General features: G+C 42.3%; 1 protein-coding gene across 1 annotated transcript; it reads right to left on the reverse strand.

Annotated features, from left to right (window-relative positions):
- Positions 1 to 1,505: 1,505 nt before the first annotated feature.
- Positions 1,506 to 10,768, reverse strand: btbd6.S (BTB (POZ) domain containing 6 S homeolog). The gene is made up of 4 exons (XM_018232297.2): positions 10,082 to 10,768; positions 5,365 to 5,455; positions 5,149 to 5,267; positions 1,506 to 3,615 (listed from the first exon to the last, which is right to left on the reverse strand). The coding sequence occupies exons 1-4, from the start codon at positions 10,426 to 10,428 to the stop codon at positions 2,583 to 2,585; spliced, it is 1,590 nt and encodes a 529-aa protein (XP_018087786.1). The 5' UTR covers positions 10,429 to 10,768; the 3' UTR covers positions 1,506 to 2,582.
- Positions 10,769 to 11,183: the final 415 nt, after the last annotated feature.

The following is an 11,183-nucleotide window of genomic DNA, read 5'->3' on the forward strand; positions in this document are numbered from 1 at the left end:
ATGAAGTAACCCCTTACTGAAGCAGACCCTTAGAAATGTACAGGTATGGCACCGGTTATCCAGAATGCTTTGGACCTGGGGTTTTCCGGATAAGGGGTCTTTCTGTAATTTGGATCTCCATACCTTAAGTCTACTAAAAGATCATGTAAACATTAAATAAACCCAATAGGCTGGTTTTGCTTCCAATACGGATTCATTATAGCTCAATTTGGATCAAGTACAAGGTACTATTTATTACAGAGAAAACGGTAATCAATTGTAAAATTTTAAATTACTTGATTATAATGGAGTCTATGGCAGACGGCCATTCTGTAATTCGGAGCTTTCTGGATAACAGGTTTCTGCATAACAGATCCTATACCTGTACAAGTATGACATTTAAGCGCTTGAAAGTCAATCTAATGAGGGAGGGAGGTCAGTATCAAGTGGACATGATGTTTGCAAGGTCATTTAGAAGATTTTGTGTTGCATTAACACTTTAAGGGTCAGGGCACGCGCTCAGATTTGGGGAGATTTTGGGATTTACTTTCTAGGCAGTTCTGGGAGATTAGTTGCCTCCTTAGGCAACTTCGGAAAACGACGCACCAGCAACTATATGATATCCAATGCAAAAACAGAGAATGAGGTGTGTTTCATATGATCCTTCGGAAGATCAATATATAGTCTTATTTATCTCACTGATTTTTGTTAGTTTTAAACCTTTTACCTGGTCATGTGCTTTCAGAAAGAGCCAGCACTTTAGGATGGAACTGCTTTCTGGCAGGCTGTTGTTTCTTCTACTCAATGTAACTGAATGTGTCACAGAGGGACCTGGATTTTACTATTGAGTGCTGTTCTTAGATCTACCAGGCAGCTGTTATCTTGTGTTAGGGAGCTGTTATCTGGTTACCTTCCTATTGTTCTTTTGTTTGACTGCTGGGGGGGGAGGGAGGGGGTGATATCACTCAACTTGCAGTACAGCGACTGCAGTTTATCAGAGCACAAGTCACATCACTGGGGCAGCTGGGAAATTGACAATATGTCTAGCCCCATGTCAGATTTCAAAATTAAATATATATAAAAAAAATATCTGTTTGCTCTTTTGAGAAACAGATTTCAGTGCAGAAGTCTGCTGGAGCAGCACTATTAACGGATGCATTTAAAAAAAAAATTCCCACGACAGTATCACTTTAAGTTTTTTCTGGCTTTTTCTCACAAAGGGGTTTTTTTTACTCCTCTGTGTATGCTCAATCTTTTAATGAATACTGTCTATTTTAGGCTAATGAAATTCTAATAAAAAAACCCCAGTGCTCCCCCATCATTTACAAGAACAGAAACCCCCCTGCCTTGTGTGTCAGGAGATTGTCATTGGAATGAGAGTTTTCAAGTACAAAAGCAGGGCCAGAGAATGCACTGCAGGGGCGTTTTGTTGCTAACACAGCTACTAAATGCTGAATGTGCAGAATCACAATACCCATTAGTTTCAAGACGGACAGATAATAGAACAACAACAAGATGCTCCGGAATAGGGGGTATAAGTAAAAACATTTTATGTCTCAACATATTTATAAGCTGCTCTACCCTGAGCAAGCTGCATTTTAACATTTTAAGCAAGTTATCTATATACAAAATAAATGCACATTATGCGCAGATTTTTTAAACCTCTCCCTGCATGATGCAGTTTTAATAATTAAATTCAAATCGCTTATAAATAAATAAAATTAGATTCAACTCTACAAGCATTCCTTCAGTTGGGCGTTTTGCTGACCATGTTGCTACATTCCGTACTGACAAGCAGCATAAATGAAGACTCTCCCTTCACCCTTTTCAGTGCATTGCAGGTAGAGATGCACTGAATCCACTATTTGGGATTCGGCCGAATCCTTTGCGAAAGATTCGGTCGAATACCAAATCCTAATTTTAGAGATACACTGAATCCAAGATTCGGTTCGGGATTCAGCCGGATTCAGTTTCCGCCTGAACCGAATCCTAATTTGCATATGCAAATTTGGGGGTGGGGAGAGAAACCGTGTGACTCCTTGTCACAAAAAATGTAAAAAAAAAAAAAAAAAAAAAGGTTTCCCCCTTCCCATCCCATTCGGCCTTTTTCAGCCGGATTCGGCCAAATCCTTCTGCCCGGCCTAACCGAATCCAAATTAGGATTCGGATTTGGTTCAGTATTATCTTTCACGAAGGATCGAATCCTTCAAATTGGTCGAATCCAAAATAGTGGATTCTGTGCATCCCTAACTAATTTGCATATGCAAATTTGGATTTACATATGCAAATTAGGGGTGGGAAGAGGAAACCATTTTGTACTTCCTAGTTTTGTGACAAAAGTCACGCAGCTTCCCTCCCAGTCCCTAATTTGCATATGCAAATTTGGATTAGGTTCGGCCGGGCAGAAGGATTCGGTCAAACTGAATCCTGCTAGAAAAAAAGCCTTGTCCCAAACCGAATCCTGGATTCGGTGCATCCCTATTTGCAGGCACAACCAGTAGAAAGCGGGTTAAACCACCGTGTTGCAGACCCCTATATGGAGAGTAAAGGGTGGGGTGGGAGAGTCAGTGTGCTTTGCAATAGTGTTGTACGCATGAAACGTATCATGCATAAAAGATGAGCTCTGGAATTTGTCCACCTTGTACCCCAGTCCCGTTGGTGCTGTCTGAAGAGCATTGGAATTGAAATGTCACCTTTCCACACTGTACTTCTGTCATTCCCTCCTGGCCGAAGTAACTGAGTTCATTACCGTCGAGAATGGCGCTTACAGTGTAAAAAGTATCCTGCTCTACCTGCACGGGGTGTTCAAACCATACGGAGAATGTGTTGCTAGAGCCGTCGGAAACAAATTTAGTCAGGTTTTGGGCCAGAACTAGGCCCTGTCTCTTCAGCTCTATCTTGACGCTGTACTCGGCTTTACCACAGCTTGAACCATAAAGCCCCAGTCCTGCAATAAATATCCTTTTGTCAACGGCAAATTGGATGCTGTCGCAGCGTCCCCGGTACCTCCACTGATTACTGCGATATGCCGACGACTGGAATCTGTGGCAACGCTGAGGTGCAAGTCCTTTCCTTTTTATTAGAGGGAACTCCAGCTGAGGTTTATTAGCGGCCGTGTACCAGAGGAATATACTTCTGGTTTCCTCTAGAGTTAAAATATCGGACTGGGCAGCTCCATCGGCAAATTCCTCTAAAGTCATAGTGGGAATCCGTACCAAGTATAAGGCCTTTCCCAATACAATCCTTTTGTTGACTGGTGTAATTGGCAAACCTTGTCTTTTGCACTCTGCCTCAGCCCAGTTCAGAACCGCCTCAAACACAACTTCTTCTTTAGTGTTTAATGTCTCTCGTGTAACAATAATCTCCAGGGTCGGCAGATCTATTTCACAGAAACCCTCGGACTTAATTGCAAGTTCCGCTTGAGCGTCTATGACCTCCCAGCAACGCAAAGTCAGATCTGGCTCTTCAAAAAGACGGCTCTGAGAAAGCAGAACACAGGCGTTCTTTGCCTCCAAACTAGTCTCCAGGAAATTAACACAGGCTTTAGCCAAGGCCGGTACAATGTACTTTTTGGCAGCATACAGTGTTGCAAGCACAGTGTCGGCTTCCAGGTCAATTTCATCGCTGTACAAGTACCTAGATAACACCAAGAAGAAAAAAAAAAGTTTTTTAATTCAAGCTCTTATAACTGAAACATATTAATGCAAGAAAATCAAAGATTTAGATCTAAAATAGTTCATGCAGTAACTTGCATCTGTTTTAAAGGACATGTAAAGGCAAAAACATAAAATCCCATTTTTGATTTCTTTAATGAAAAAGAAACCTATCTCCAATATACTTTAATTAAAAAATGTGTACCGTTTTTATAAGAAACCTGACTGTATGCAGTGAAATTCTCCATTTACTGCTGTGGATAGGAATTGTCAGATGATCCCTTACTTCTTTGCAGGGAAACAATCATACTTATGAACAGCAGGGGGAGCCCCCGTCTTACTTCCCAGCCATGCAGAACTCAAGCAGCTTTGTTTGTTTCCCTGTAAAGCAGCCAGCGACTGATTTTATTTTTGCCTTTACTGTTTCCAACTCCAGCTGCAAGGACAAAGCCAGGGAGCCAGATTTAAACAGATAAATTTGGATTCTGTTTGGAGGATTATTTTGCTGCAGCCACTGGTTCTGCAGAGTTGGAGAAAGTTTGCATTAAACAATACAAAAACTATAAAATCCACATTAGATTACATGACAACACAGGACCCAGTGCAGTCTGTATATTCTGATTATTAATCAGTCTTGCTGTATCGGCTTCTGGCAGATATTTGACTTGTGCCGTTTTGATAATTTATGACGATCCCTAAGCAGCCCAGACCACACTGAGCATGTGCACAGTCTTGGTCTTGCAAAGATGTATAACAAAGTTACAAGATGGTGACCCCCCTGTGGCCAACTTTGAAAGCATAAATCATTTGTTTGATTAGGCTTGTGGTGCACTAAGTTCATGTTTATGATTAGTATACAAAATACAGCATTTCTAGCCTTATTCTATTTTAGACTTTACTTTCACTTTAACACCAGCTTGCTGTACACTGACTGTTGAACTACATCTCATGCAATACCTGCTGTATCTTCAAATGCCACAAAAAAAACAAACAGAATATGCTTTGAATATCATTCAGAACTGCTGTTTTTACAAAAGGATTTAAAGCATTTTCCTTTGCTTTAGTTGCGATTTAGTTAGAAGTCTGTACAGGGAACAATGGAAAATGCCGTTTTAAAACTCCCCTCAGCCTGATGACAACTACTGCACATGTAAAACCATCAATAATATGGTCTATATATGGAACAGGGACACAGATGCCTGGGAGTGCTACTTTATATAGAATGTATGAGATTTGAGCAACGCTGCGCGGGTCAATATCTGTGGATCTGGCTGAAACTGTCGTCTGTGCTGGAAAGGTTAATCCACACGGCATTTTCACCTTTCCTGGAAAAGTTTTATGGATATCTCTATTGCAGATATAATAAAAACACACCACTTTTGTGGTACGAGAACAAGCTCTTTTCTTGTAAGTAAATTAGAATATCTGAGGGAGCCATTACTGCTGGATATCGAATGCATATTTTATAAGCTTTTATGCACACCATATTCTCTCGAATTCTTTAATGACCACTTACTTTAAAAGGATTAGAAAAGCTGCAGGTTCCACATCTGGAATATGGATTTCGGATTTCACTTCAGCAAGGTCTCCATAAAACATTGCGTAGAACACGGAGCTACCCACGGCCAAAATATACTGCGAAAGAGAGGGGTTTGTACTGTTGAAATCAAATCAGTCATGAATAAACTGTACCATGTAATAAATCCTGGCACGGGATCTTGTTGGTTTTTACCTTGTGGGCAGGAACTTTTTTTGAGGCCCCTGCTGGGCCCACAACGAAATGAACATCCGCCATAAGCTCGTTGTTGAACATCAGAGCATTCCTGAAAAACAAAACCATGGTTTAGAAAGCCAGTTCAAGACGTTTTAAGCAACTTTTCAATTGGTTTTCTTTATTTATTTTTTTATAGTTTTATAGTTATTTGTCTTTTTCTTCTGATTCTTTGCAGATTTCAAATGGGCGTCGCTGACCCCTTCTAAAAAAAACAAATGCACTGTAAGGCTACAAATGTATTGTTATTGTTACTTTTTAATTACTGATCCTTCTATTCATAGTCCAGTCTCCTATATGATGTAGAGAGTGATATTCTGAGGCAATTTGCAATTGCCTTTCATTTTTTATTATTTGTGTTTTTTGAGTTATTTAGCAGCTCTTCAATTTGCATTTCAAGCGATTTGGTAGCTAGGGTCCAAATTACCCTAGCAACCACCATTTATTTGAATAACAGACTGGAATATGAATAGGAGAGGACCTTAATAGAAAGATGAGAAATAAAAAGTAACAATAACAATACATTTGTAGCCTTACAGAGCAGCTGCTTTTTAGATGGGGGTCAGCGACGCCCATTTGAAAGCTGGAAAGAGTCAGAAGAAAAAGGCAAATCATTATAAAACTATAAAAAATAAAGAACACCAATGGAAAAGTTGCTTAAAATTGGCAGTTCTATAACATACTCAAAGTTAACTTAAAGGTGAACCACCCCTTTAAGTCTACTAGAAAATCAAGTAAACATTACATAAACCTTATAGGCTGGTTTTGCTTCCAATAAGGATTAATTATATCTTAGTTGGGATCAAGTACAAGCTACTGTTTTATTATTACACAGAAAAAGGGAACCATTTTTAAAAATGTGGATTATTTGGATAAAATGGAGTCCATGGGAGATGTTCATTCCGTAATTGGGAACTTTCTGGATAATGGGTTTCCGCATAACAGATCCCATTTAAAGTGTGTGTGTGTGTGTGTGTGTGTGTGTGTGTGTGTGTGTGTGTGTGTGTGTGTGTGTGTGTGTGTGTGTGTGTGTGTGTGTGTGTGTGTGTGTGTGTGTGTGTGTGTAAATACTATTGGAATGCACTCACGAAAATGCTGTGACTGACTGCCTGGGTGCAATCCTAAATAAATAAATGTATGTTATATATATATAATACACAAAAGCCATGAATATCTTGTAAATTATATCCTTATAAACGGTGAGTTCTGATGTCATCAGTTATAAACGATGAGTTCTGATGTCATTTCTGTCACATGACTCCCTAAACCTTGTGTATTATAATAAATAAAGTACCCCCAGTTGCAAAATATGAGGATATTAGAAGTTACCTCGGAGTTCCATGACCTGTATAAAAACACTCGGCCTTCGGCCTCGTTTTTTTATATGGTCATGAAACTCCTCAGTAACTTATAATATCCTTATATTTTACATGAGGGGGTACTTTATTCACTATATATATATATATATATATATATATATACACATACACTAGTCCTCAAGAAGGAGCACTCACAGGTCTTAGGCTTTATTCGTCCATTATATTATATCTACGCGTTTCGATCTGCAGGAGATGATGATCATCCAGCAGATCGAAACGCGTAGATTTAATATAATGGACTAATAAAGCCTTTTTACTACAGTGCTTAAGATAGTGATTTGCCTTGAGTGCTTTTTGCTATGGAACATATATATATATATATATATATATATATATATATATATATATATTTCTATCTATATATATATATATATATTTCTATCTATATATATATATATATATATATTTCTATCTATATATATATATATATATATATATTTCTATCTATATATATATATATATATTTCTATCTATATATTTTTTTTTTCTGGATTGCAAACTCTAAGGAGCAGGACCCTCTACCTCCGGTCGTTATTGTATCTTGTTTGATGTTTACACCCTTGTATTGTTCTATTGTACAGTGCTGCCGATTAGGTTTATAGCGTCAAGTTATTCTTTAATCCTGTGATTGGAAATGTGTAAACAACGCCTCCTAGAATTAGCCAATATAATCTTGTAGCATTTAAATTACTAATAATCTCTGGGATTTGACATGGTTCATAGAAACTCTCTGTAGCTTTAGTTTAGATTAGCGGAAATCACATCAAGAGTAATCATGCTCTCTCAGAACTGCTTTGTTGTTATTGTTCTTCCAAATTCAGAGTAGTTCAGTGTATCAGTCAGTGTGATTGGTTTGAGACAATATTAAGGAAAGCATTTTCCCCAGCTGTGTCAATGTGAGTCAGTGCTTTGCTCTCACCCAGCAGGGAGGAATCATTAAAAAAAAAAAAACCCTGTCCAATCAACAAGCCGATCATTTGTTGCGAAAGCTGCTCTTAATTGATTTTGTGTTTAACACTGAACAGCAGTGATGCAGCATGAGAAGGAATATGTATATACATTCTGCTGGGTTATTGGCCAGTTTTGAGGCTCGGGTATCTACTATAGTGTTGCCATTCACAATTCAAGCTGCTAATGTTTTACCCTTATTATCTTAGGCGTCTTATACTGTCAGATACATTCACTCTCAGCGTTAAAAACCTGAAACATTTGGCATTAAATCTTTGGCAATCAAGGCAAAATTAGGAAATCCATAATGCAACAAATAATGTGTTAAGATCTGTTTGAACCTGCCCTCACTGAGTAAAATCATTTGTATTAAATCATCTCAGCAAGAAGACTTATTGGGACATCATGCCATACTCTGCTACAAACTGTAGTGGGATCAATCTGGTAACCATTCCGAGGTGTGTGATGCTCTTGTTAAAGGAAAACTATACCCCCCCCCAAACAATGTAGGTCTCTATAAAAAGATATTGCATAAAACAGCTCATATGTAAAACCCTGCTTCATGTAAATAAACCATTTTTATAATAATAATAATATACTTTTTAGTAGTACGTGCCATTGGGTAATCCTAAATAGAAAACTGCCATTTTAAAAAAATAAGGGCCGCCCCCTGGGATCGTAGGATTCACGGTGCACACAAACAAACCATACATGTTAGGTCACATGAGCCAATTAACAGACAGAGTTGTGTCTTTTGCTTCCGCACTTCTTCCTGTTACAGTTAGAGCTGCAGTATTTCTGGTCAGCTGATCTCTGAGGCAGCACACAGACCAATCACAAAATGGTGGTTCAAGGCAAGAGATGGACATAGGGCAATATTTACTTAAATATATATTACAGTTTGGTAAGATTCTTTAAAATGCCACTTAACTTGATATTAACTAGCATTTTGGGGGGTATAGTTTTCCTTTAATGGTCAGAGCTGCAGCATGAATACTGTCCCCCTAGCAGGGAAGCTGGTGTAGCCTTGTGGATTGTGTCTGGCACAAGTCTTGCTTCCAAATCCTATGACTGCCAGACCAGTTCAGTGTGGTGCATGTGTATACAGCAAAACAGTGTGTAGCTGGGATATGTGTGTAGTTGTGTGTAGGTGGGATTTGTGTGTAGTTGTGTGTAGGTGGGATTTGTGTGTAGGGGAGATATGGTGCTTTTAGTAGCCATTTATGCAGGAAACACACTGTAACTGGTCATGCTCTTTAACTGCAGCACAGCACCTCATATCTGCAACCTCTGTTCATCTCTATATCCCAGCTGTACATGGCTACTGGAATTGTGAGGCACTGGCCGGAAGGCTAGAGGGTCTGACAGCAGTGTAGTGTTATGTAATACTGGCTTATGTGTAGTGGATGAACAGGCTGATAAATCAGGCACATGGAACCTTAGCCATGCAGTGTGGCTTTATACTCCTGCTGCTTCAGCTTTATTTCAATTATTCAGAGGTGAAGTCTAACACCTAATATGACATATCTGACTTCCAACCCACATACTGTATCCCTTGTTATTGCCAGTGAGCAGCCCCCCTCTATTTCTAGTAAGTGTCTCTTTGTGCCCTATCCTTATGCTAAGGCTGCTGCTAAGTATTGCCAGGAGCAGCAGTACAGCGAGTACAGGGGTCGGGGGAGGCAGCAGTACAGGGGGTCGGCAGTATGTCGGGGGGGGCAGCAGTACAGCGAGTACAGGGGTCGGCAGTACGTTGGGGGTTCAGGGGGCAGCAGTACAGGGGGTCGGGGGTGCAGCAGTACGTCGGGGGGGCAGCAGTACAGCGAGTACAGGCGTCGGGGGAAGCAGCAGTACATGGGTTGGCAGTACGTTGGGGGTCAGGGGGCAGCAGCACAGGGGGTCGGGGGGCAGCAGCACAGGGGGTCGGGGGGCAGCAGCACAGGGGGTCGGGGGGCAGCAGCACAGGGGGTCGGGGGGCAGCAGCACAGGGGGTCGGGGGGGCGTTTGGGGTCAGGGGGCAGCTGTACGTCGGGGGGGCAGCAGTACAGGAGGCAGCAGTACAGGGGGTCGGCAGTACGTTTGGGGTCAGGGGGCAGCTGTACGTCGGGGGGGGCAGCAGTACAGGAGGTCGGGGGGGCAGCAGTCCAGGGGTCGGGGGCAGCAGTACTTGCTCTATAGACCAGAGATAATACAGTTCCCAGCAGCAGCAGTAAAGGGCGAGGAGGTTAAGGCAGCAATAACAATAATTATAACAATAATAATAATAATGGCATTAGGGGCCAGAGATGTTGCTGAGGCTCAGGCAGGTGCTGGGAGCAGAGAGGGTGCAGCAGGGGTCGCAGGGAGCTCACCTCTCGCGCAGGGTCGGGTGGAAGGACTGCCAGTTGCTGCTCTCAATGTTGTTATTGTTCAGGTTATGAAGTTGCGCTGGAGGCGGCGGGGGGACAGTTTGCTGCAGTTGCAGCGCGTTCTTCTTGGCGTTGGCGTTAGTGTTGGCGATATTGGTGTTTGCGCTGACAGGATAGAGCTCCGCAGCCATCTTCTTCCTCAGGGCCAAAGGCACAATCTCACCACATGCCGGCGCCTTGCCCTGAGCCCTCACACTCTTTCTAGACTTCTTTAAGGTCTCTGGAAGCAGAAGAAAGAAAGTCAAACACTTCATGACCCCGCCATTCAGGCAGCCTGGGGCCAGTGACATGGGCGAGGGGGCAACTAGCGGCGGCTGGTGGGTGCGGGGGCATCAGTCACACGATGAGAAGCTCGGAGACAACTTGTCCATCACAGGCGGGATCAATGCGCCACTCCAAGGCCGGCGCGTTCTCTCCCGGGATGTCACGTCTCCTCACCCGCAGCCTCGGCAACTGCTCACAGCCCGTAGCACTGGGCAGGCCGACCAATCACATCCCAGCGAGCAGTGCGGGCTCAGATTTGCCTCTCTCTCTCATGCACCAGCTGCTTCTGAGGCGTTAGTGTTGCGGAGCATATGCCCAGCGTATAGGGGAGCTCCTCCTCCTCCACCTCTCAGAGCCGATCTACGTGTACGGGGGCCGGGCTACAGCTCAAATAGGGAGAAGCCTTCGCGTACGTCACGCCCGCTCCCGCCAATCAGAGCGCGCAGAGCTGTCTTTCACAGCAGAGACTGCTCCTTGTAGTTGTTCAGCTGCAGAGCCTCGGCTACCGGCTCTTACTGCCCGGCCACTCACTTCCGTACCCTGCACAGGAATGGACAGTGGGATGAGGAGATGGCAGTGAGGAGATGACAGTGAGGAGATGGCAGTGAGGCTCCTTTTCTTGGGATGAGCCCTTTCTTCTGCCAGACACTAGGGGGCGCTTGCTCGGGATGTGATTGTTTTTTTCGGATTCAAAACAACAATCCCTTTCCACCAATGGGAAATATGATACTTCCTACTAATTTAAAGCCCAGGCTGGTTTTGAAACTACAAAGGTATGGAT

Source organism: Xenopus laevis, chromosome 8S (genome assembly GCF_017654675.1).
Source record: "Xenopus laevis strain J_2021 chromosome 8S, Xenopus_laevis_v10.1, whole genome shotgun sequence".
Taxonomy (NCBI): domain Eukaryota; kingdom Metazoa; phylum Chordata; class Amphibia; order Anura; family Pipidae; genus Xenopus; species Xenopus laevis.